Source organism: Cervus elaphus, chromosome 13 (assembly GCF_910594005.1).
Source record: "Cervus elaphus chromosome 13, mCerEla1.1, whole genome shotgun sequence".
In the NCBI taxonomy this organism is placed as follows: Eukaryota; Metazoa; Chordata; class Mammalia; order Artiodactyla; family Cervidae; genus Cervus; species Cervus elaphus.
The window spans coordinates 70,054,892-70,081,214 of NC_057827.1; the positions used below are offsets into that span (position 1 = coordinate 70,054,892).

Sequence of the window (26,323 nt, forward strand, 5' to 3'; positions counted from 1 at the left end):
CAGAGCCATCCTGTTAAAATAGGAGTCAGGTGTTGTTATTTCTCTCTCTATGGCCAAACTCACCTCACTCAGAGCAAAGGCCAAAATCTTTAGGATTTGGCCCTGCCAGTCGCCTGGTTCCCCTCCACCCAAATCCCTGGCTCTTCTGTAACTCCAGCTGCCCTCCCCGCCCCCGGCCACCGAGCTTTCTCTGCTGGAGCCACATGGGCCTTCTGCCCACCTTCCTGGCACTTTGGCTCAGGGCTTCTGCTTTCCTGACTGCCTCCCTCACAGAGCTGCCCAGTCTTCGTTTCTGTCTGGTCTTTGCCCGAGTGTCCCTGTGTATATTTTATACCCCCCCCCCCCCCACATCTTCTTTATCCATCCCTCTGCAGATGGTCATTTGGGTTGCTTCCATGCCTTCAGTTCAGTTCAGTTCAGTTGCTCAGTCGTGTCCGACTCTTTGCAACCCCATGGGCTGCAGCACTCCAGGCTTCCCTGTCCGTCACCAACTCCCAGAGTTTGCTCAAACTCACGTCTGTCGAGTCGGTGATGCTATCCCACCATCTCATCCTCTGTCATCCCCTTATCCTTTTGCCTTCAGTATTTCCCAGCATCAGGGTCTCTTCCAAAGGGTTGGTTCTTAGGATCAGGTGGCCAAAGTATTGGAGCTTCAGCATCAGTCCTTCCAGTGAATATTCAGGACTGATTTCCTTTAGGATTGACTGGTTTGATCTCCTTGCAGTCCAAGGGACTCTCAAGAGTCTTCTCCGACACCACAGTTTAAAAGCATCAGTTCTTTGGTGCTCAGCTTTCTTTACAGTCCAACTCTCACATCCATACATGACTACTGGAAAAACCATGGCTTTGCCTAGACGGACTTTTGTCAGCAAAGTAGTGTCTTGGTTATTGTAAATACTGCTGCTTGGAATACTGGGGTGCATGTATTTTTTCAAATTAGAGTTCTTTTCTGGGTTTATGCCCAGGAGTGGGATTGCAGGATCATACAGTAACTCCCGTTTTTAAAGGAACCTCAGACTGTTGTCCACAGTGGCTGCACCATTTTACATTCCCACCAGCAGGGTAGGAGGGTCCCCTTTTCCCACCCCCTCTCCAGCATTTATTGTTTGTAGACTTTAGAAGAAAATGATTTGGCTGTGTCTGGTCTTAGTTGTGGCACACAGGCTCGGTAGTTGCGGCATCAAACCCGTGTCCCCTGCACTGAAGGCGGGTTCTTAACCACTGGACTGCCAGAGCTGTCCCTATTATTTGTAGACTTGTTGATGATGGCCATTCTGACAGGGGTGAGGTGGTACTCACTGTTGTTTTGACTTGCATTTCTCTAATAATTATCAGTGTTGAGCATCTTTTCATGTGCCTGTTGGCCACCTGGATGTTGTCTTTGGAGAAATGTTTATTCAGGTCTTTTGCCCATTTTTTTTACCTTTTTTTAAAAAAATTGAGCTGTGTGAGCTGTTTGTATAGTTTGGCAATTAAGCCCTTGTTGGTTGAATTATTTGCAGATATTTTCTCCCATTCTGTAAATTGTCTTTTCTTGGTTTCGTCTCCTTTGCAAAAGCTTATAAGTTTGATTAGGTCCTATTTGTTTACTTTTGCTGTTATTTCTGCTGCCATGGGAGACTGACCTAAGAAAACATTTCTATGATTTATGTCAGACAATGTTTTGCCTTTGTTCTCTCTGAACCTGTAGCATCTTGACTGCCTTTAGTTCAAAATAATCCTCATGCAAAAATGACCCGTGTTGGGGAGGCTCGTTCTGAAACCCCGCAGCCTCCACGCGTGTCTCTGCACATGCTCCCGTGTCTGCGGGCGCAGTGCTGCTCTTGGGAAGACCCTGAGGGAGTTGTGACAGATGCCGTAGATTGCCCTGCAGAGCGCATAGCTGTGTCTGTTACCACCCTCTCCTCCTGAGCTGAGACCATTTGTTCTTTTGGCCAGTTTGAAGGGTGGAAACACTTTCTCATTGCTTTAATTTGCATCTCTTTGGTGACTGACTGTGAATTTGATTGTATTTTCATTTGTTTATTGATGATTTGCAGTTTTTCTTGTAGGGCTTAATGTAAAAGTTAACTATTCAAGAATTCTCCCAGCACATGGAAATTTCTTGGCTTTTTATAAACAGTATACTTTTTATAGGCCTTTTATAAACAGTATACTAACTTTTAATATTCTTTGCAGGCTCCTGGGCGAAAAGAGCGCAGAGATGGAGTATGTTGACAAATACAGACAACTTGAAGCACAAGAATTTTATCTGTATTTCCTTGATCACTTAATCAGTGGCTCAGGTAAACAGGTATCTTTAAATATCAGAAAATATAAGTGAGCTGTTCACAGCGTTAAGCTCTTAAAAGTCCTTAAAAATGTAGTAATATTTTGATCGATGAAGAATCCGTGTTGCTTGTTAATTCAGGATTTTTAGGGGAGTGAGTGTATGATAGATTATAAATCGTGAGTGTGTGATAGGTTGTAAGTTGCTCATTTTTTCTCTTCTAAGTATAGTGTCTAAATAGTTTGCCTTTTGGAAGACTAGTAATGGTCCCTTACCTTACTATTAATTAGACATACTTAAAATTGTTGTTAAAGTTATTATATGGAGAAGGAAATGGCAAGCCACTCCAGTCTTCTTGTTTGGGAAATCCAATGGACAGAGGAGCCTGGTGGACTCCAGTCCATGGGGTCACAAGAGAGTTAGACACAACTGAACGACTAAACAGCAATACCAAGAATACCTGTGTGACTTTGTGAATATACTACAGCAAATTATTTACTGTAAGAGGGTGGGTTTTATACTGTATGAAACATATCTTGATGGAAATTCAATTGGAAGCAACAGTTACGCAAAGAAGGAAAATATATCCTTGGATAAGAGAAGAATCAATCAATCAAAATTCACCCAGAACTGACACTGGTGTTGGGATTAGCAGATAAAAATGTTTATTGTTAGGTAGTTTTTATAACTACATTCCATATGTTCAAAAAGTTAAATAGACCTGAAAGATTTTTTTAAAGACCCAAATTAAACTTCTAGAGATGGAAACTATTGCATATGAGATAAAAAGAATTCTGGAGATGTCTCTATTAGTCCAGTGGTTAAGACTCCTTGCTTCCACTGCAGGGGGCGTGGGTTTGATCCCTGATCAGGGAACTAAGATCCCACATGTCCTGCAGCAAAAAAAAAAAAAAAAAATAGATTAGATTTTGCAAAAGAATTCATGAACTAGAAGGCATGGCAGTAGAAACTATGTAAAATGAAATGCAGAGAGAAAATAATAATGAAAAGTGAATAGTTAGGGTACCAATGAGTTGTGAAAAAGCTTTAAGTCTCAAAAATATGTGCACTTGCTATCCCAAAACGGGAGGAAAGATTGGAAGAGGGGACAAAAAAGACTATTTGAAGAAATAGTGGCTGAATTTTTTTCAAATTTGGTGAAAACTACGAACATACTAATCAGTGAATCTCAGTGAACCATAAGCACAAGAAACAGGAACGAGACTGAACCAACACAGGGCATAACCAGATAACTCAGAAGTGAAGATAGAGAGAGAATTCTTAGAAGAGAAGTAGCCAAAAGCAAAAGTCATATTATGTATAGAGGAACAAACTTGATCATAGATTTCTCATTGGAAACAATGCAAGCAAGAATACAGTGGAGTAAAATCTGTAAAATAATAAAAGACCTCAAATATTGTACCCGGCAAAAATATTCTTCAAAAATGGAAGTAAAGGAAAAAACATTTCAGATACATGAAAGATAAACGAATTTATCTAAGTCACATGTAGAAATTTAATGATGTTCGTTAGCCTATAAATGTGAATTTTCTATTTTTTAAAATCATCTGTATCATTAAATAGTTAGTGAAAAAAGTTATAGTTTTAAAAATAACTGTATTAAAACACAATTTTAAATAATGCATAAATGTGTAAAATAGATAAAAGTCCCTTTTAATCTCTCCCCCTCGCAGGGGTGCAGCTGTTCAGAGTTTACATTGAGCTCGTCACTTCCTGTGAGCGCGCGCTCTTTTTCTGTGCAGGCTTCTTTGTTAGCGTTTGGCCTGGTTCATGTGGTAGAAGTAAGTTTCAGGTTTGTTTGCTTTACGCAAGTTCATCCGTCACAAGCTTCCCACCGATCAGCAGGAAGCTCTTCCCCCTTTCCTTCTCCCCTGTGTATTAGGCTCTGATGTAGGGGTAGAAGTTGGGATTCGAGTAATATTTTCCTTTTCTTTTCAGCCTTTTTGAAAATTGCAAAATATAGCCCATATATAAAGGTATATTAATCCTTATTCTGGTCTTCACTTGGACTTCTCGATATAAAATACTGATATCTTTCATCAGTTCTGAAAAATTCTGAGCCGTTGTCTCAGAGATCCCCACACTCATTCAGTTTGTATTTTTCATTTTCTGGCCACTCTGCTGCTGGCCGGTTCCTTTCTCCTTGCCGGTCTCTTTCCTGAGGCAGAAGCTTTGAGTTCTTCGTTTTCCCCTCTGCATTCCTGCCTTGCTAGAGACTGTGCCCGGGTGTTTTCCTCTCTCACCAGACTTTTGGCTTTTTAAAGATGGTGTTTATGTATTCAGTCTGGCATCTTTAGTTGTCCTCAGGGGGAATGTTTGTCTGCACAAGCCGGTACCTTATTACCAGAAGTGACAGTTCAAAGTGATAGTGTGTGTCCTTTGATCCAGTGTTTACTTACGCTAAGAAAAGTACAACGCAGTACGTGTAAGAACGTTCACTGCATCACTGCTTATGTGAGGGAGGCCTTTCGAGTCTCTTCAGTGTCAGTGAACAGAAGACTGGTGATTTTTTCCAGTCATTATTTATTTTTTTAATTGAAGGATAATTGCTTTATAGAATTTTGTTGTTTGCTGTCAGACATCAACATGAATCAGCCGTAGGCGAGGACTGGTGATTTGACCTGCAGACGTTGCTGGAAGCCCGCCACAGCTGTGTGTTCCCGTGGACAGGCGGCCGTCATTTGCCGTCTCCTGGGGAAGTGTGTTAGTTTTTAGACAGTGCTGGGTACCGGGGCCCTTCCTGTTGCCCCTGCGTACTCCGCGCCCGGTGCGCACCTGCTGGCCCCTGTGCGGAAACCGCTAGGTTCCAGAGGGATGCCTGCGAGTCCCAGGGTCTGCTCTTGGAACCTTTGATTTGGGTTCATATTTGAAACTCTTTGTGTCCTCTGCCCGTGGCGCCTTTAATGTGTTTGGAAATTTTCACTAGGGAGTCATACAGCTTTGGCTGCACTTGGAAGATTCACTCCAAGACCAGTGTTTATCAAGATGTGAGCCAGGGACCGTGGGGAGCAGTGAGCGGAGGTTGCCTGGGCTCTCCTCTTAGAGAGGTCATCATGTAATCACACAAGGTACCCGAAGGGTGCTTTAGAGGTGACTGCGCTGGAACGTAGCTCTCTGGGGACCTGGGACAGGAGCTGTGACTTGAGCTGGGGTCCAGGAAAGTGGTGATTGGGACTGGGACTGAAGGATGAGTAGAAGGTTTGGAGGTTACCGAGGCAGTGTGGGGATCGGGCAGAGGGGAATATGTGCCAAGGGCCTATAGTGGGAGAGAGTGAGGCTCTGGCCCTGGGAGAGTGAAAGGTGCTCAGTCGTGTCCGACTCTGCACCCCCATGGACTGTACAGCCCGTGGAGCTCTCCAGGCCAGAAGACTGGAGTGGGTAGCCTTTGCCTTCTCCAGGGAATCTTCCCAACCCAGGGATCGAACCCAGGTCTCCCACATTGCAGGCGGATTCTGTACCAGCTGAGCCAGCAGGGAAGCCCCCAGCCCTGGGAGAGGGCCGGCACTGCTGGGCGGGGGCGGCGGGGGCGGCGGGGGCCTGAGTCGCGGCCCTCCCGAGAGGCCCGCACCTTCGCCTTCAGAGCGGCGGTGCCTGTGCTGCGTCCGTGGTAGAAGGGGCTTCGCAGCTGCGATGACGTCAGGAGCCTGCGACGGGGCTGCTGCTGGGTGGGCCCGGCGTGAGCGCGGGGCTCTTCCCAGGGTCAGCAGTGGGTGTGATGGCAGGTGCCGCGGGCTGCGTGATCGAGGAGGATGCGGGGAGCCAGGGGACGCAGGCCTTCCGGAAGCTGAAAAGGTGTGGGGAGGGTCCTCCCTGGAGCCTGCAGAAGGAGCCAGCCAGACTGCAGTGGGCCTGGGGCGCTCAGAGCTGTAGGAGAGGCCCGGGGTGTGGTGTGACCTCGGCGCTCAGGGTCCGTGTCGCCGGAGCAGGGAAGCTAAGCGCGCTCGACGGGGAGATGCGGGTGCAGCTGCTGGCTGGGCCGGGCTGGGCCGGCGAGCTCTGGTCCTGGAGCTCAGAGCAGTGGGCTGAAGGTTCTGGGTTTATCCTGGGTGGGTCTGAGGGGAGGAGTGTCCAGTGAGGAGTGTTCTGAGGAGACCGCACTGCTCATACCGGAGAGACTGGATCGGAGGGGCCGGTGTGGACCCGAGAAGCCCGGGCAGGGCAGCACTGGCTGGTGATGGCGGGGAGCGGGGAGCAGGCCTGGGGCCAGCTGGGCAGGACTCGGGGCGTGTGGACGGGGACGTGGGGGCAGAGGGGCCGTGGTGAGCGGCGGTGCTCACGCTCCGGCTTCTGAAGCGTGGCAGTGCCTGTGAGGCAGAGAGGCGGTTCTCTCGAGAGAGTGTGTGTGTGCACGTGTGTGTGCGCGTGTGTGTGTGCAGCACACACACGCACACAGCAGCTTCTATCCCTATTCTGTCTGTTTGCATTAAAACTGTGAGATCGCGTCAGTCCCCTAATTCTGGTCCAGCACCAAGGTTTCAGAGTGAGCATTTTGTCATGCCCAGATACAGAGCACGTTTGCTTTTGGTGTGATGCAGGTGATATTTCCTCTATATAACTCTTTTTAAAAATTATTTCTAAATAGAAATCCAAGAACGCACATTCACTAAATTTCTATGAGTAACATTAGAATTCTTTTGTATGATTAAAGGTAAATCGTTTTTTCAAAGTAGAAATTTAGCAGCATCTCTGAGCAGCTTGGTCCCAGACTGGAGCCCTGCCGGGTCTCTGCTGTTTTCACACAGCAGTTTTGAACTCGTCCTGGGTGTGTCTGTAGTCGTGATGAAAGGCCATGGTATGGCCTCCCTTTTTGTTTGGTGATATTTCTGTTGGTGATTTTCATCCCTCTCAGAACTTTTCTTCTGGGTTTAAAAAATGGCCTTTATGGAGTTCTTAATAACTAAGAAGGAAACAGTCAAATTAAGTTTAATTTTGTATTTGGAATACCAACCCTTACTTGGAGAAAGTGATATGTAATTACTTATTTTGAAGATTTAATTTTATGGTTAAATCAGTAATGTAGTAATTAAGCTTCTTTCCTATAGTGTACAGTGTCTAATAGATTTTTTGATAAGCAGTGTTGTTATGTTCTTCAGTTAAAATCCGTCATATCCATTGTATCCTATTTGGAGCCCTGAACTGCTGAATTTTGGGGTTAGATTTTAGATTTGGTTGATGCCGAAATAATGGGGTGACTTAGTAAAGAGAAACTAGCAATTTTCATGGTTTCCCATTTTTTCCAGATCAAGTGAAATATCTTAATGATAATAACCTAGAGTAAAGAGAAAACAGGAAAATAAAAACCGCGGGCTCTGAGGGGAGGTGTTTCTTACGTCCCTTCTGAGTTGAGACCTGGCCGTGTGCAGCGCGCTGCTTCGCCCTGAGTTGCCCCGTCCTCCCCCACGTGCCGCTCTCGGCGGTTGCCTGGGCCGCTCCGCTGATCGGGCTGCTGCCTCACGGATGCAGGAGGTGCACGCCCGAGCCGCTCTCTGGTTCCCGGTCCTCCCTCTGGCGGTGGACGCGGAGGCTGGGTTGGCTCTAGCCGCTGACCTAGAAATGTCAGCCCGTGTTTCGTGTTAAACAGAGGAAGGGCTATGGTTTAGACAATACAGTTAGGCCTTTCGGAATTTTTTCTTGTAGCATTTCTGTGTTTAAGTAGCAGCCTTCGAAATGCATGTCATCAAGGAGTGTGAGTCACGTTAGTGTGGTTAATGTGATGGCTCGTTCAGCGGCTCTGGGAGCCGTGGCTGCCGGCCTCTGAGCGAGAAGCGCCGCTGCCCGCCTCTGCTCTCTCTGGAGAGCCCGAGCCGCCTCGCGGCCCCGGCAGCCCCGGCCACTCACGGTCTGTCACCGCCTCCCTACCGCGTCTCTCGGGGCGCCCTGGGCTGCGGAGCCTCAGCCCTTCTGTTTGTGCTGGAAAGGCTGATTATTGATGGATAAGCCTGCCGGCCCCAGGAGAGGGAAGGGCCAGGTTTTTTCCCTATTTAGGCATGTATTAGCTCAGTTCTTGGATTTGTAGAGTCTGGGTACCCAGCCATCATTTAGAATTCCAAATAATTTAATAAAATGTTGGAACCATTTGTAAATTAGGAACTGTTCACACTCTGAATTTTGCTCAGTGTTTTGAAGATAGCGTGGTTAATTTAAGGGCTTTTGAGCCGAGTGCTTCTAGAAGGGCTGAGACGGGGAGGGAGTGCCCCGGTGGGAGCAGGGGGCAGCCGCAAGACTGTGACTTGTGAAGGCGGGGAGGAGGGAGGGGAGGAGGGAGGGGAGGAGGGAGGGAGACGAGAGGCTTCTGAGTTCGCGGTCAGCAGTGAGGTGACTGGAAGGTCAGAAAGCTGTCGGGGGCAGGACTTGGAGAACTGCCTCCTGAGGTCGGTGCCTGGTGCCCCGGGAGGAACTCTGTTTCCACAAAGGGGAGCAGAGCTGGCCCCTCTGCTATCAAGGCTCAGAAGAAGTTCTTGGTTCAACGGCAGGAAAATAGTCGTATTGTAATTATATAGCTAGGCCAGTTTTGAAGCTGAGGGTATGCGTAGGGGAGCACGTAGGAGAGCAGAAGAGAAGCCGGGACACGTGTGTCGGGTGGGACCAGCAGTGGCCGGGCAGAGAGGGAGAGGCAGGCTGGAGCAGCACAGTGCTGGGAGGAGCAGGAAGGGGCATCAAGAGGAGGGGCGGGAGGGCCAGCCCCGTGCTGAGTCTGGGAGAGACAGGGAAGCTCCAGAGTTTACTTTGGAAATAAAATTATTTCCCAATAAAAGCTTGTATGCTGTGACTTTTGATGATTCTCAGCTTGTCAAGAATTTGTGCATCATCAGAGAGGAGCGTATGTTTTCATAAGAGAACCTTCACTGGGCTTCCCTGGGGGCTCAGATGGTGAAGAATCCGCCTGCCACGCAGGAGACCCCGGTTCCATCCCTGGGTCGAGAAGATCCCTGGAGGAGGGCATGGCAACCCACTCCAATATTTTTGCCTGGAGAATCTCAAGGACAGAGGAGCCTGGCAGGCTATAGTCCATGGGATCACGAAGAGTCAGACACGACTGAGCAGCTCACACTTTTATTCACTCGCAGGACTGGGCAGAGCTCCCCTGGGGAGTCTTTGTCAGCGCAAAGACGGTCCCTCTCAGGATCCCTGTCCTCAAGGGGGTGTGTGGTTGTCTACTGCTGATTTGTTCTAGTAGCGAGGAGTGAAAATTGATGTGAATTTTCAAATCAAAGTTAGTTCTTTAAGCTAATCATTTTTGTGCTGTTTGCAAGTGATGAGCTTTGCGCTCTGCAGGTCTCTTGCCTTAGAAGGTGGCGCTGGCCTGCAGTGTTGATGGCTGTGATGGACGGGGAGGTGTCGCTCCGCTCCTGTGCATTCCTAGTGGTGGGTGCTCAGGGACTTTGTGATGACCCTGCTCTCAGTGTTAGCTGGTGAATGTGTGTTTGTGTGTGTAAACAGCTTGCTGTGTATATGCTGTATATATAGATAAAACGTGGGTTGTTGATCTTGCTTTTTTCACATAAGAAATAGCATTGTATTTGTTTGTTTTGTCTGAATCCAGGTCCAAGGCCACCTTTAGCTAAATCAAGCGATGTGATGTGCATCCCACAGACAGCCTATAAATATCCTGATTTGCCTATAAGCCGATGTAAAGAAGAGGTAACATTATTTTTCTCATGATGTGGTTTTGTTGTTTGCATGCCAGCGACCCAGCCCTTGGTTTCTAGTCTGAAAGTGACGAGGGGCCGGGCGGGCACCGGGAGGCTCAGCTCCCCCCAGCTCCCCTTTTCCTGTTCAGTCCTTCGTCCCGTCTCCCCTGCTCTGAACTAGATGTGAGTGGGCACCTGCGGGCCCAGGGAGCTGCTGCTTGCAAGCACAGCTGCGCAGACCTGTTAGAACGCGGATGCTGCCTGCCCCTGGCCGCAGCCTCCTCTAGCATTCCCCTGGGGCTCTGTTACACGCTGGCTGTTTGTGTTGCCTGTGATCGATCAGCCCTTGATACATCATTTTATGAACAGTGTCAGGCAATACAGCAGCAAGGTGATTGCATTTTTAATTAGTTGTGTGTTACTAGACCTGGTTGGGCTTCCCAGGTGGCGCTAGTGGTACAGAATCTGTCTGCCAATGCAGGAGATGCAAGAAACGCCCGTTTGATCTCTGGGTCTGGAAGATGCCCTGGAGGAGGCCCTGGCAACCCACTCCAGAGTTCTTGCCTGGAGAATCCCATGGACAGAGGAACCTGGCGGGCTACAGTCCATGGGGTCGCAAAGAGTCAGACACGACTGAAGTGACTTAGCACGGCCTAAACCTGGTTAAAAGTAGATGCATTGAAATCGTGATTGCCTGTACTAATGGAGGAAATGGTCATAGATGACAGGAAGCTGTCAGTGTTCTAAATTCATTTTTACTTTGTCTTAGATTGAATCCTGCAACTGTGTAGAGTAGATATGCTTCGTTAATTTTAAGAGGCCAACATTAAAATTAATTTGCGTTCCCTGACCATTTTGATGGCTAGAGTGATAACTGAGTGGCATTTTGGGTGGAGGTGGGGGAGGGGTGGATAACTGGATTAGCGCTGTAGGCTGCTCACACAGTCTGTGTGGGGCAGTGGAAGTTACTTGTTTTAAAGTGTGTCTGAAGAATTTCAAATGAGAATTGAGCGTACATTTCTTATGTGTAACAGCAGCTGTGTTTTCATGTTTCTCAGTAGAATTAGATGGAGGCTCATCACATAATTTAAAAATAATAGAAATTTAGACTTAGCAAGAGCTGTAGAAATTCAGTTTGGTATTTTCATTTTTATAGATGAAGAAGCTGAGACCTAGGAGGGCAGTGAACTTGGCCTGGATTTCTGTAGCCGTTCGTCACTGCTCACAGTGGTCAGACGTTTCAAGGGCAGCAGCCACTAGTAACCTGTGTCCCTTTTGTGATGCTTAGGTGGTTAGGTTAAGGATTTAACCTGTAAGGATGAAGAGAAAAGAAATCCTGAAAGTCTTCCTGAGATTAAGCTTTCGGTTCGTCATTGTTAGATTTGTGGCAATTTTGAAGGAATTCTCTTGTCCCTTCTAGGTGATTTCTTTGATAGAAAGCAACTCCGTGGTGATCATACACGGCGCCACGGGCAGCGGTAAGAGCAGCCAGCTCCCGCAGTACGTCCTGGACCACGCCCTGCAGCGCTCCGCCTACTGCAACATCGTGGTCACCCAGCCGCGCAAGATCGGGGCCAGCAGCATCGCCCGCTGGATCAGTAGGGAGCGTGGCTGGGTTTTGGGTGGATTGGTGGGCTACCAGGTGAGCTTCTCTCCTTGTTCACTCTGTCTTTTATGTAGGTCGATGATAGGATGTGATTTATTTTCTGCTGGGAAAGAAGATGCAATCAGTTGCTTATGGAGCAGAATTACGGCATAATTTCAAAAATAGTGAAAATCGGAAGTTCTTGGAAATAGCTTAATTTCTTTCTCAGTTGGATAGAAAAGAAGTGAGAATTCTCAGACTCATGGCTTTTATAATGGTATCTTTAATTATATCTTTATATTGAAGAGGTCTTCGTATATAGTCTTCTCAACATAAAAAATGATACGGGCAATATGACTAGTAAGCCAGTCTCTCCCCTCATCACCAAAGAAGAAGAAAAATCAATTTGAGAATTTATGTTGGTTTAGAACCTATATTTTTTGCGATATATGATAATTTTTTGTTCCCTTTCTTAGCTTCCTTATGAAATTAACAGTGCCTTCTTTGTAGTTAAATGTAAACCATTTAAATGGAAAATTCTTTCTTTTTTCCTTTCCCAATTTTAGGTAGGGTTGGAAAAAATAGCGACAGAAGACACCAAGTTAATTTACATGACGACGGGGGTCCTGCTGCAGAAGATAGTCAGTGCCAAGAGCTTGACGGAGTTCACACACGTCTTCATTGATGAAGTGAGCGCCCTGCTCTCATGCTCCCGTTTCTGTTTGCTGAGAGAACACAGTGCGGGTTACCTGTAAAGTGTCAGAAAGCTCTCTGAGTCTACGTCGGCTTACTCTGCTCTTGGAGGTTGATTTGCTCTTTTCATCCTTTGCTCTTCCTTCCAAGGCATGGGTGAGGAGGTTGAGGAGAATGCAGAGATTCCTTGTTTAGATCAGGGGTTGGCAGACTGCAGCCCTCATGCCAAATTTGGCCCATTTCTGCAAATAAAGCTTTGTTGGCACACAGTTTTGCTCCATTTATGAGTGCTGTGAGGCTACTGCAGAAGGGGTGGGTAGTTGGGATGGGGCCGTATGTTCCGTGAAGCTGGACATATTTGCCCTCTGGCCTTTTACAGGGAGCACCTGCTGACCCTGGTTTGGAGTATTAGCCACATCAGACAATTAAAAGAACTTTAATTGTCTGTAGGTGTTTTCAGCACCTTACAGATACTTTGCATCTAATAAAACAAGAATAATAAGAACAATAAAAACAGAATAGATGATATTAATCTATTCACTTTTCTAAAAAAAAATCCCTAATGATGTACTGTGAACCCTTTCTTTGTGCTAGTCTTAGCTTTTTCAACTTTTCTCCATAAGGATGGAATATTTTAATTTGATTTTCATTTGATTTGACTTTATTCTGTCTTCTTTTAGCCATGCCATGGGGCTTGTGGAATCTTAGTTCCCCAACCAGGGATTGAACCCGCGCCCTCTGCATTGAATGTCGAGTCCTGTCCACTGGACCTCCAGGGGATTCCCAATTTTGTTTATATGTTAAACAAGGGTTTTTGAGGTGAAGTGATGTTGTGTTCTAACAGTTGTCCCAGGAGCTCTGGAAGTACCTCCCCCCAGACTCTGGATGTTTAAACCTCAGCAGTAGTTATGCCACGAGAAGCTTCACTGGTTTCTGGAGGCCTTGGAAACAGCAGGCAAGTGGGATCTGTGGGAGACTGCGAGGTGGCTCTGGAGCGCCCGGCAGAGGCTGGAGTGAGGCCCCTGAGCGGCCCTCGGGAAGGCCTCTCCACTCTGTTGGTACATGTGTGCTCAGCATGGAACCCAAACGTGCTGTCAGCGGGAATCATCAGCAAACAGTCTGCAGTAGGAATAGAGAAGGGTGCTATCTGAGCCAAACTGAGGATGATTGCCTGGGAGACCCAGATTCATGAAGCACTTGAATTGTGTTCTGGGCTACAGGATGGGGGCCTGGAAAGGCAAAAACAAATGTAACGTGAGCTGTTGTCAAGAATCAGGATTGGAGCTGGGGAGAAGGAAGGGCGCTAGTTACGCAAGGGTTGCTTGGGGTTAGACGGCTGCAGGGTTAGCGGAGACCTGAGACCATGGGGTTGCTGCTGGCAGAGCCCGTGTGAGAACGCGGTGGAGGCCTGGAGTCTGGCACACTTAAGGACATGCAGGTCCTCGGGGCTTCAGGGCCGTCTGGATTCATGTCCACAGCGGCCTCCTGCTCCGCCCTGGATGACTGAACCACAGTTACTCCATTTTGACTTTCAAATGCACCGTCTTCTTTAGTGGACAAAGAAGATGCATGATGCTTGTGTGGCAGGCCACCAAACACGGCTGCTCTAACTAGTGTAAAGTTCAAGCCATGTCGTGTATCAGCCAGAATGACTTCCCCACACCTCAGTATGTGAGCGTTTCTCCCATCGGTGCTGCAGGTAAAGCTGAGTGGGTGCGTTTCCTAGGCCAATCACGTACCTGGTTTTATGTGACTCTTGGGTGTTTGGGAGAGGGAAATGCCGAACATGTTCTGTTCTTTACAGTACAGTGGGATGCGCAGTGTGGCTCATATTTTCTTCATGACTTTTGGCAGTTTTAAGTATCTTTAGGTGGTGATGAAATCAAACTTCGACAGTATGCCCAAGGTGGTGTCAGTGTGATAAAGTTCACAGGAGTCACCGTTTGTCACTGAGCCTTTCTCTCAGGCCTCCAGGAGGCCTGGCAAGGCTCACCCTGGGTCACCTCCTCCAGAGCCTCTGCTGCTCAAGCTTCTGCTCGTCTCTGCAGACCCAGCATCTTTCTGACTGTATAGGGCGGCGTTTCTGCACTTGCACACCTGAGTGGCGTGGACACGCCTGTGTGCACTTTGTTACTGGCGTCCCCCTCTCCTGAAGCTGCGTGGTGGTACCTGAGCACATCAGCTGCCCTCTGCGGGAACTTGCCCCCGCTGGAGCGTCTTGTCACTTGGCACTGTGATAACTGTTTGCTTGAAGAATGAATAGGTTTGGATAGGCCTGAAGTTTCATGTTTACGAAGAATATTGTTCCTGTTGTGTGGGATGATTTGAATTTAAAAACAAATATAAGAGCAGAAGTTGAAGGCAGCAGGCAGGAGAGAATGGAGTGTTGCTGTTGTTCTGTGTGTCTGACTCTTTGCAGCTCCAGGGACTGCAGCACGCTGGCCCCCCCGCCCTTCACCATCTCCCAGAGCTGGCTCAGACTCGTGTCCACTGCATCCATGACGCCATCTGACCATCGCATCCTCTGTTATCCCTTCTTCTGCCTTCAGTCTTTGCCAGCATCAGGGTCTTTTCCAGTGAGTTGGCTCTTGGCATTAGCTGGCCAAAGTATTGGAGCTTCAGCTTCAGCATCAGTCCTTCCAGTGAATATTCAGGGTTGATTCCTTTATGATTGACTGGTTTGATGTGCTTGCAGTCCAAGGGACTCCCAAGAGTCTTTTGCAGCACCATAGTTCGAAGGCATCAATTCTTTGGTGCTCAACCTTCTTTATGCTCCAACTCTCACATCCATATATGACTACTGGAAAAAATCATAGCTTTGACTAGATGGACCTCTGTTGGCAAAGTAATGTCTCTGCTTTTTAATATGCTGTCTAGGTTGGTCATAGCTTTTCTTCCAGGGACCAAGCATCTTTTAATTTCATGGCTTCAGTCACCATCTGCAGTGATATTGGAGCCCAAGAAAATAAGATCTGTCACTGTTTCCATTTTTCCTGATCTATTTGCCATGACGTGATGGGACTGGATGCCATGATCTTCACTTTTTGAATGTTGAGTGTTAAGCCAGCTTTTTCATTCTCCTGTTTCACCATCATCAAGAGGCTCTTTAGTTTTGCTTTCTGCCATAAGGATGGCATCTGCATATGTGAATTATTGATATTTCTCCTGGCAATCTTGATTCCAGCTTATGCTTCATCCAGCCCGGCATTTCGCATGATGTACTCTGCATATAAGTTAAATAAGCAGGAAATGGAATGGTCACGTCCTTAACGTCTTAGCTCCGGAAAGAGAATAAACTCACTTCAGGTGAATCATTCATTCAGTAAACATTTGTAGAGTACCTGCCTCATTAGGTGCTGAGGTCATAAAGTTGGAGAAGCTGTAGTTTCTGCCCCTCTGCTGGGGGGACAGATGTCTGCTGAGGTGTGATTATGTGGACGGAGGAAGGCCAGCGTCAGGGAGAGGACCGTGGGACCCTGGAGTGGAGGGCCAAGTGGGTCCTCGGGCAGGAGGGGCTGCCTGGCCTCCAGCAGCGGGGAGAGGCGGTCGGGTGAAGTCTGAGCTGTGGGGGCTCGTCAGGGTGGCATGGGGGCTGGGGGCCTCGGTGCTGAGGAGGGCCCCCTTGGGGCTCTTACCGAGGACAGCCCTTGTTTCTGCTTCTCAAGTACAAGGCAGCACGTTCGTGTTGCGGTGCTGCGCTCGGCGCTGAGCTTGCAGAGGGAACGAGCGAGAGGTGGGTTTCTGAGAGGTCCGGCCAGAGGAGCAGCCGCGGAGCCTCTGGCCCTGCGGAGAAGGGGCTCCCTCTTTGAGACTCAGGGGCTCGTCTCTCCACGTCAGCAGAGACATGGCCCAGGGAGGAATCCCCTGTGCCCGGGGCAGCCTGGTCAGTGTGAGAAGCACCACACGTGACTCGGCCCTTGGCGTTATCTGGTGGGGGTGGGCAGGCCCTGGGGGGATTCGGCTGGACGGCACTGTCTGCGCGGGGCAGCTTTCCACAAGCAGCAGGCCCCTGGGGCCCTGTAGCCCCTCGTCCCAGACGCTCCTGCAAGGCTCTGGGCTGCCCTCTGCTCCTCCCCAGCCCTGCCCTGCTCGCTCCTGCCAAGCTTGCTCTTCCCAGGCCTCCTGTCAGTCCCCGCCCAGCCGAGCAGGCGGCCTGCTGCCCCGCACACTGCTCGGCTGGGCCCGGGGCAGGGGCCGTGGGCCGGGCTGGCCGCGGGGGGCTGCTCTGTGCTTCTCCGTGTTGTCACAGGGGCCCAGGGCGCTGTTGGCATTGAGCGGGTGGGGCTGAGAGTGCTTGACGTTCCCCTGCCCGGATGCCAGTCGGGCCTACTGGGAACCCCAGGGTGAGGGGGGCAGTGGCCCACACACCTCTCCTGCACGTCCTCGTTTGGGGCTGAGTGACGGCGTCCGTCGCGGAGCCTTGGCCCTGGCCCTGGGCGCGGCGGTGAGCCCCTTCCTTCCGGTCACTCAGCACTGACCGATGCCTTCCCATGTGGGGGCCTCCCTTCTTATTTTGTAGGTACACGAGCGAACTGAAGAAATGGATTTCCTGTTGTTAGTTGTCCGCAAACTTTTAAGAACAAATTCACGTTTTGTGAAGGTAAAGTTGATTTCATGAGTAACTGAAATATTTAGGGTTAAAGTTTATTATGTAGTTTTGTTCAGTAGAAACGGTTGAAAGCACTGGCTCTTAAAACCGTTGTCTCTGCAGGCTTCCAGATCTTGCTAGGAAGCTGGCTAGAGGGCCTGGGATCAGACTGTGAAAGAGTTTTTCGTTATGATGTTGCATTACATTGTAAAATATTCTCCAGACTTTAGAAAATAATGAAATGCTGGGTATTGGAGCATGGCTTTGGGCTGAATACCAGCTTGAGGGGATGTGACTCGTGTCTGTCATCTCTGTTTTATAAGCAGTGCTGAAGTTAGTGGTTATATGCCCTGCTTTTATAGGAGACTTATGCTAGGAGCTAACCAAAAGTCTGTGGGAATGGCCAATGTTGTTTACATTTTATCTGAACAGAAAGGATGAGGACGTGACCTTGGCCAGAGTAGCAGAGGGTTTATAATTATTATGCAGTCTAGACACCGATCAGCCCGGCTCGGCTCTGCGGGAGTCTTCCGCGCTGCGGTGACTGGTGTGGTCATTCGTCACGGGAAGGGCTGTGAGAGGACTGCTGTTTCCGGGACGCAGGTGCCCTCTAGACCGCACGGTGCCTTGTCTGCACATGTTCCGTCTCTCGGCTCGCTTAGGGAGACGTTCCTCCCTCCCCGCCTTCCAGGGTGGGTACGTCAACCTTGGGAGGGTCACAGTCTCACCTGGTGGGCACTGAGGAAGTAGAACCCGAGGCTTGCAGTAGGCTGACTTATTGCTTAAGATAGGCTTTCCTGGCAGCTCAGTTGGTAAAGAATCCGCCTGCAATGCAGGAGACCCTCGTTCGATTCCTGAGTCGGGAAGATCCACTGGAGAAAGGATAGGCTACCCACTCCAGTATTCTTGGGCTTTCCTGCTAGCTCAGCTGGTAAAGAATTCGCCTGCAATGTGGGCGACCTGGGTTCAACCCCTGGGTGGGGAAGATTCCCCGGAGAAGGGAAAGGCTACCCACTCCAGTATTCTGGCCTGGAGAATTCCATGCACTGTACAGTCCATGGGGTCGCAAAGAGTCGGACACGACTGAGCAACTTTCACTTTCACTGCTTTAGATGACCATCACATGATGCAGAGAATCAACAGAACCAGACCTTTCTTGATGGCCATGTTTTAATAGTAATTTTATTTCTTTCTGGCTGCACTGGGTCTCCATGGTGTGTGGACTTCCTCTAGTTGCCACGGGAAGGGGCTGCTCTCTCGCTGGGGAGCGCGGGCTCTGGGGTGCTCAGGCTTCAGTGGTTGCACTCTGGGCTCTGGAGCACAGACTCAGTAGTTGACCCCATGGCGTGTGGGATCTTCCTGGATCAGGGATGGAACCCGTGTCCCCTGCATTGGCAGGCAGGTTCTTTATGACTGAGCCACCAGGGAAACCCATGATTGTCATTTTAAGACTACTGTAGGATAATAACTTGATTATGGGTTTTTTTTTTTCTAGTTTTTAGGAGTTAAGAGAGTTAAGACTGTTGGTGAATTTTAAAAAATCTGCTATGCTACTGGAAATGGTGCTCAGGGATTTAGTACTGATCATATGCATAGTAGGAAATGGCTTGTCAGTTTCAGTCTTTTCATGATTTATTAAAAAAATATTTGAAGCATAATGCTTTCTGAGTATAGAACCTTGTAATGGTGTATGTCGTTGGGCTAAGAAACTAGAAGTCATGTTCTGTATGGCTTTGTAGTAAGTGTTTTGAAACTCTTGAAACTTCTTCCCTTACTCTGTTTTAAAAAGAGAGCTGCCATGGGGGCCTTAGATGCAGGAGCCTGGGCAGATGGGCCTTCTGGTCCTCCTTCTGCTCCGCACCCAGACCTCCAGAGGGCCCCAGCTTCGTGCTGACCCCGCCTGCCGACCCTGCTGTTGGCGCTGGCTGCCCAGACTCAGCCGGGGCCCCCCCGGACCAGCAGGTGTCAAGGCAGGCTGCTGAGCATCTGTAGGGATGAGCGGAGAGCTGAGCCACGGGGAGGATGCAGGCGGGGAGGCTGGGGCAGCCTGGGCCGGCCGAGGCCGTGAGCAGTGCAGACTCACGCTTAGGTGGGACAGAAGCCCTGAAGCGCCCTAGCCCGGCGGCTCTGGCAGACGCGTTAGAGCTCTTCTGCTGGGACAGGTGTGCCCTTGGGGGCCTCACAGAGCCTGGCATCTGAGTGAGCTCTGGTCAGTGGGGTTTTGACCTTTTGTTTCTGACATCAGAGGGGAAATACAGACATTCTGTCTGCCCAATAAGTGTATTAATAATATCTGTGTAAAGTTTTTACTTTGCTGCGAAGACTTAGACTTCAGAAATACAGTCAGCAGCCAGCAGACAGCTGTGTCTGCCTCCCGCTTAGCATTGTGGAGCCTGGCGGGCGGTGGAGACCCTGTTAGTGCCTTCTCCAGGGCACAGCTGGCGGGCTGTGGATGCTGCTTCTGGCAGTCATAGCTGAGTTCAGGATATCACCCCAGATTTGCTTTCTGGCAAAACTGAAACCTGCAGGGAGCCCCCGAGCCTCTGCCGTCCCACTCAGTTGGGACTGGTTGCCGGGCGCCTCCCGTTTCTCTGCTTAGGGTCAAGGTTTCCTGGCTCCCTTGTCCTCTTCCTCTTTGCTGCTCTGCTCTCTCAGCTTTCTGGACCACACCGTCTAGGGCTTGTTCTGTCCTAAATTAGTTTTCTGATGCAAAGTGTCCTCTTAGGTAAATGGTTGTAATTGAGCTTTATTGGAGAAGTGTAGTTTCTCACTTGATAAAGTAATTGAAGAGAAATTGTAAAAGTTGACATCTCTGAGCATTCTTTAGATTGTAATAATTTGTATTACACTGGAGATCAAGTCAAAGTATTCAATGAAAGTTTTGAAAATTACTAAAACAAGAGAAGCCTGGGCTTCTAAAGAGCCTTTCAGTCATCATCACCGTTGTCATTATTTTGTCTGTCTTGATGGTTTCTCCTCCTCCAGGTTGTCCTCATGTCAGCCACCATCAACTGTAGAGAGTTTGCAGACTACTTCGCTGTTCCTGTTCAGAACAAGATGAACCCAGCTTATGTTTTTGAAGTGGAAGGAAAGCCCTTTTCAATAGAGGAGTATTACCTTAACGACTTGGAGCACATCCATCACGGCAGGGTATGTTGGAACGCATTGTTTCTTTTACAGTGAATGTACTTCTGTGTTTGATCGAATCTGCATTCGTTAGCTACAGTTGCAGACCTCTATTGGAGCTTAAAATTGGAGCAGGGCAATGGTGTGAAATGGGCCTGGAGAAGAATAAGAGGAAGGAAACAGCTGCGTTTGTTGTCATAAACTGTGAGCATAATAAACCCTCACATTGTATATCCTGGTGAAAATTATTTGGACTGGTTTTACACGTCATTGAAGAATAAAATGTAAGAGTTTATTCATTGCAAAATCATAGATTCAGCTGGGGGTGGGTGATAATTTTATTTCAGTTAAATTTTGTAATATAAGTGTATTGCTGTCAACTAAATGAAGAGTACATTGTGGGGACTGTGCATGATAATCTGTTCTTATGAGAAGCTGCAGGTGTTTCATAGTTGCTTTCACGTGGGTTATACATTCATAGGATTGGAAGATCAGAAAGTATTTGCAGGTATAAAGTAGCTCCTTCCTGCTCCTGTCTTCTGTCTGCCCAGTTCCCCTGCCAACAAGAGGACACAATTACCATCAGTTTCTTTGGATCCTTCCATAAATTTTTATGCTTATAGAAGCAAATATGGATGTATTGTTTTCCTTTTTTATAGAATGATTTCAGCCTATGTGCATCTTGCTTTTTTTCACTTAACTGTGCACATTTTTTACATATCATTATATGATTTCTTCATTCCCTTTTTAGAGCTATATAACATTCTTTTATGTGAATATAGATATTTATTTTTTATTTACTGAAGTATAGTTGATATACAATATTGTAAAGAAACCCTGGCCTATAACATATACTTTGACATTGCAAAGATGTACGCATGTGAATGCAAACATTATATATATATATGTGTGTGTATATTTATATTCTTTTCCATTGTGGTGTATTACAGGATATTGAATCCAGTTCCCTGGGCTCTAGGACCTGTGGTTTATTTTGTGTGTGGTAGTTTGTGTCTGCTAATCCCAAGCTCCTCATTTATCTCCCCTACTCCTTTTCCCCTTTGTAAGCGTAAGTTTGTTTTCCATGTCTAGGTCTGTTTCTGGCTTGTAACTAAGTTCATTTGTGTCATGTTTTAGATTCCTATAAGTGATGTCACGATGCTTGTCCTTCTCTTCGTGACTCACTTTGCTTAGTATGGTAATCGCTAGGTTCGTCCATGCTGCTGAAAGTTACACTATTTCATTCTTTCCTGCGCCCGAGTGACAGTCCCTTGTGTGTGTGTACCGTGTCTTCCTTACCTGTCTGTCTGCTGATGGACACTGAGGTTGCTTCCGTGTCTTGGCTGTTGTGAATGGTGCCGCTGTGAACACTGAGCACTTATTATCTTTATTTAGTAATCTCCAATGTTTCTGATCTTTTCTTATTAAAAACAGTGCCAGAGAGAACATCTTTGCACATGTGAAAGTGTATCTTGTAGACCAGGGTTTCTTAGCCTCAGCACAGCTGACATTGTGGGCCAGGTCGTTCTGTATGGTGAGGGCTGTCTTCTGCATTGCAGGATGCTTGCTGGCCTTGATGCACTAGATGCAGGTGGGCCCACCGGGGCTCTTCCCACCCCCACCCTCTTTGTGACGACCCGGACAGCCCTGGAATGGGGGAGAAGCATCGCTTCTGAGGGGCTCTGTGTAGGATGTGCCCTCCTGGAATTTAAGTTCCTGGAAGTGGCTCAAAGGATGTGTATGCATTTGGGAATTTTGATGGATGCTGCCAAGTCGCTCTCTAGAGGAGTTTGACTTCTATTAAAAGCATCTGTAATGTTAAAGCAAGCAGTCTCTACTACAGTGAGTTGGCAGACTCGGGTTCACCTACTGTTAGAAGATGCATTTTGTCAAATCTGCTTATGTCAAAGGGAGGCCAGTGATGACCATTAGAATGTGGCACTTCTTTTTTCTTCCAATTTTTAAAATGACAGTATTTCAAGACAGCAAAGTTGAAAGAATTTTGTAGTGAGCACCTGTGTGTCCATCACCTAGGGTGTAGAGACAACATTTGCTTTGTAGCACTTCAAGAAAACCCCTGAATCTGTCAGAACAAAGAACTGACGTGGTGGATCACTGTGAGCCAAACTTGACTTGTTTGGAGTTCACTCGTTTTCCCAGTGTTCTTTTTCTGCTCCAGGATCCCACGTTGCGTTTGTTTAGCTGTCGGGTCTCCTCAGGCTCCCCTGGGCTGTGACAGTCTCTCAGACTTCTCTTGTTTTTGTGGCCTTGATGATGTAGGAGTAGCAGCCAGGTGTCTCATAGCATGCCCTCCTGTTGGGGGCTTTCAGGTGATTCCCCATCAGACTGGGCTTCGCTGTGAGCTCGGGGCAGAGGGCCGCAGGGTGAAGTGCAGCTCGTCACTGGTGACGGGACCCTGACCCGCTGGCCGAGGAGGTCTCACCAGGTTTTCCCTGTAATGTTCCTCACTCCTCCTTTCCTTTGTCCTTTTTCTTTTTCCGTGTGTGTGTACATACACAGTAGGTGTGCTTGTGTGTGTGAGTGTACATACACACTAGGTGTGTGCATGTGTATGAGTGTGTGTACATACACAGTAGGGATGTGTGTGTGTGTACATACATACTGGGGTGTGTGCGTGTCTGAGTGTGTGTACATACACACTAGGTGTGTGTGAGTGTGTATACATATACACTAGGTGTGCATGTGTTTGTGAGTGTGTGTACATACACACTGGGGTGTGTGTGTGAGTGTGTACATACACACTAGGTGTGCGTGTGAGTGTGTGTACATACACACTGGGGTGTGTGTGTGAGTGTGTGTACATACACTGTGTGTGTATACATACACACTAGGTGTGTGTGTGTGTGTACATACTGGGGTGAGTGTGTGTACATACACACTAGGGTGTGTGTGTGTGTGTGTACATACACACTAGGTGTGTGCATGTGTGTGAGTGTATACATACACACTAGGTGTGTGTGAGTGTGCACATACACACTAGGTGTGCGCCTTTGCTCACTGTGTGTCACCCCCACCCCAAGGTAGGACAGAGTAGGGGGCACATTCTCCTCTCTCCTCGCTGGTCTGTGGTTGGAAACATCCCTCAATGCAGCCCGTATTCAGGACGGAGGGAGAGCGCCCGTGTTTGTAATGTTTGAACACTGCCTTGTCTCAGCCTTTCTGGAGTACGAGTAGACACGCTTTGCACTCTCTCCAGCTGGCCACAGTCTCACTAACTCCTGTCGATTCCCCCAGGTCCTGCCGAGGAGGGATCAGGCCTGGACACAGGTGTGAGCCCCGGCGGCGGGCTGGCGGGTTGTGCTCCCGTTCGGAGGACGCCTGGCCCGGCCGTGTTTACATCTCAGTGAACGGACACTCAGGGCGTAACTCTGGATTAATTTTTACGTGCTTTATGTAGCTTCTCTTCTAACCCTTGGAGTCAGAGGACCTGCGTTAACATCACAGTCTTCTCGCTGAGATGCCTGGCGCTGTTGTGGTCCCTCGGTGGGCGGTCTCGGGTTGAGAGGGAGCATGGCCTCCCTGGGGTGGCAGCCTCTCCGCCGTGTGTCAGTCCCGTCCCTTCCCACCCCCTCGGGGCCTCAGCTTACCCACTGCCCTGCATCCCATACCTTTCCTGGCATCTTGTCCACATTTAAAGAGCACTGAGTCTCTCATCTTAGAAAACCCCTTCATTCGGTACCCTGCTGCTCACAGCCTTTGCCACACCGAACTCTTATTGCTTACTTGGCGCCACGCTCGACTCGCTAGCATCTCTGGTGACCGCCTGGTGAGGTCCGGAGCGCTCGGGCCTGCATCGCGTGCCCCACGCTCTGGTTCTTAGTACTGTGGGCACCGTGTATATGGAAATGCACCCGTCCCGTGGCCCGTGATGGCCTCCTGGTCTTTCTGTCACCAACTCGGCGGCTCCCTCCAGGGTCCTTTGAAGAGTCTTTCTCGTGCTTGATTTTCAGCTTGTTTTAATTGCCAAGAGCCCTTACCACCTGCTCCCCCCATCCAGGGAAGTTCATGAATGTACCCATGCCCTGAGATGAGCTGTGGCCACCGTGACCTGCAGCTGGGCCAGAGGCAGAGCGGGTCCCACTCCCTGGGCCTGCCCGTGGGTCCCTTCTGGAGGACGCTTAATCTGTTGAGAGGATTTGGGAGGAGGGTATTTGTTGTTCAGTCGCTCAGTTGTGTCTGACTCTTTGCGACCCCCATGGACTGCGGCACTCTGGGCTTCCCTGTTCTTCACCATCTCCCGAGCTTGCTCAAGCTCTTGTTCATCGAGTCGGTGAGGCCATCCAACCGTCTCATCCTCTGTTGTCCCCTCCCCCTCTACCTTCAGTCTTTCCCAGCATCAGGGTCTTTTCCAATGAGTCAGTTCTTTGCATCAAGGAGCAAGCATCTTCTAATTTCATGGCTGCAGTCACCATCTGCAGTGATTTTGGAGCCCAGGAAAATAAAAGACTGTCACTGTTTCCACTGTTTCCCCATCTATTTGCCATGAAGTGATGAGACCAGGTGCCGTGATCTTGTTTTTTGAATGCTGAGTTTTAAGCCTGCTTTTTCACTCTCCTCTTTCACCTTCGTCAAGAGGCTCTTTAGTTCTTCTTGGCTTTCTGCCGTGAGGGTGGTGTCATCTGCATATCTGAGGTTACTGATATTTCTCCCAGCAATCTTGATTCCAGCCTGTGCTTCCTCCAGCCCAGCGTTTCGCATGATGTGCTCTGCGTGTAAGTTAGATAAGCAGGGTGACAGTTTGCAGCCTTGACGCGCTCCTCTCCCGATCCGGAACCAGTCTGTCGGTCCATACAGGGTTCTAACTGTTGCTTCCTGACCTGCAGACAGGTTTCTCAGGAGGCAGGTCAGGTGGTCTCATGTTCCCATCTCCTTCAGAATTTCCTACACTTTGTTGTGACCCACACAGTCACAGGCTTTAGAACAGTCAATGAAGCAGAAGCAGATATTTTTGTGGAATTCTCCTGTTTTTTTTCTGTGATCCAACGGATGTTGGCAATTTGATCTCTGGTTCCTCTGCCTTTTCTAAATCCAGCTTGAATATCTGAAATTTCTCTGTTCATGTACTGTTGAAACCTCACTTGGAGAATTTTGAGCACTACTTTGCTAGCAGGTGAAATGAGTGCAACTGTGCAGTAGTTTGAACATTCTTTGGGATTGCCTTTCTTTGGGATTGGAATGAAAACTGACCTTTTCCAGTCCTGTGTCTGCCGCCGAGTTTTCCAAATTTGCTGGCATATTGCGTGCAGCACTTTAACAGCATCATCTTTCAGGATTTGAAATAGCTTGGCTGAAATTCCATCACCTCCACTAGCTTTGTTCCTAGTGATACTTTCTAAGGCCTGCTTGCCTTCACACTCCAGGATGTCTGGCTCTGGGAGAGTGAACACACCATCGTGGTTATCTGGGTCCTTAAGACCTTTTTTGTATAGTTCTTCTGTGTATTCTTGCCACCTCTTCTTAATCTCTTCTGCTTCTGTTAGGTCCGTGCCATTTGTGTCCTTTATTGTGCCCATCTTTGCATGAAAAGTTCCCTTGGTATCTCTTAATTTTCTTGACGAGATCTCTAGTCTTTCCCGTTCTATTGTTTTCCTCTATTTCTTTGCATTGATCACTGAGGAAGGCTTTCTTATCTCTCTTTGCTATTCTTTGGAACTCTGCGTTCAGATGGATATATCTTTCCTTTTCTCCTTTGCCTTTGGCTTCTCCTCTTTTCTCAGCTGTTTGTAAGGCCTCCTCAAACAAACATTTTGCCTTTGTGTATTTCTTTTTCTTAGGGATGGTTTTGATCAATGCCTCCTGTACAATATTGTGAACCTTTTCCCATAATTCTTAACGCACTCTATCAGATCTTATCCCTTGAATCTATTTGTCATGTCCACTATATAATCATAAGGAATTTGATTTAGGTCATACATGAATGGTCTAGTGGTTTTCCCTACGTTCTTCAATTTAAGTCTGAATTTGGCAATAAGGAGCCCATGATCTGAGTCACAGTCAGCTCCCAGTCTTGTTTTGCTGACCGTATAGAGCTTCTCCATCTCTGGCTGCAAATAACATAACCAGTCCCATTTCCATGTTGACCGTCTGTTCATGTCCTTGTGTAGAGTCACGTCTTGTGTTGTTTGACGAGGGTGTGTGTTATGACCAGTGCGTTCTCTTGGCAAAACTCTGTTAGCCTTTGCCGTGCTTCATTTTCTACTCCAAGCCCAAACTTGCCTGTTATTCCAGGTATCTCTTGACTTCCTTCTTTTGCATTCCAGTCCCCTTTGGTGAAAAGGACATTCTTATTTTTGGTGTTAGTTCTGGACGATCTTATAGCTCCTCGTAGAACCATTCAACTTCAGCTTCTTCAGCATTAGTGGTTGGGGCATAGACTTGGTTTCCTGTGA

The 26,323-nt window shown here is 48.2% G+C and overlaps 1 protein-coding gene across 3 annotated transcripts in view; it reads left to right on the forward strand.

The window, feature by feature from the left end:
- Positions 1-26,323, forward strand: part of TDRD9 (tudor domain containing 9) — a 108,006-nt gene that overhangs the window by 15,792 nt on the left and 65,891 nt on the right. For all 3 annotated transcript variants that reach the window (XR_006344494.1, XM_043922415.1, XM_043922414.1), the window contains exons 2-7: positions 2,179-2,285; positions 9,834-9,931; positions 11,342-11,563; positions 12,073-12,195; positions 16,719-16,799; positions 19,773-19,937. Coding sequence is in view for 2 of the 3 variants with exons in the window: in XM_043922415.1 (XP_043778350.1) it covers positions 2,179-2,285; positions 9,834-9,931; positions 11,342-11,563; positions 12,073-12,195; positions 16,719-16,799; positions 19,773-19,937 (796 nt within the window). In the remaining variant the exon portion in view is untranslated. The remainder of the gene's footprint in view (positions 1-2,178; positions 2,286-9,833; positions 9,932-11,341; positions 11,564-12,072; positions 12,196-16,718; positions 16,800-19,772; positions 19,938-26,323) is intronic.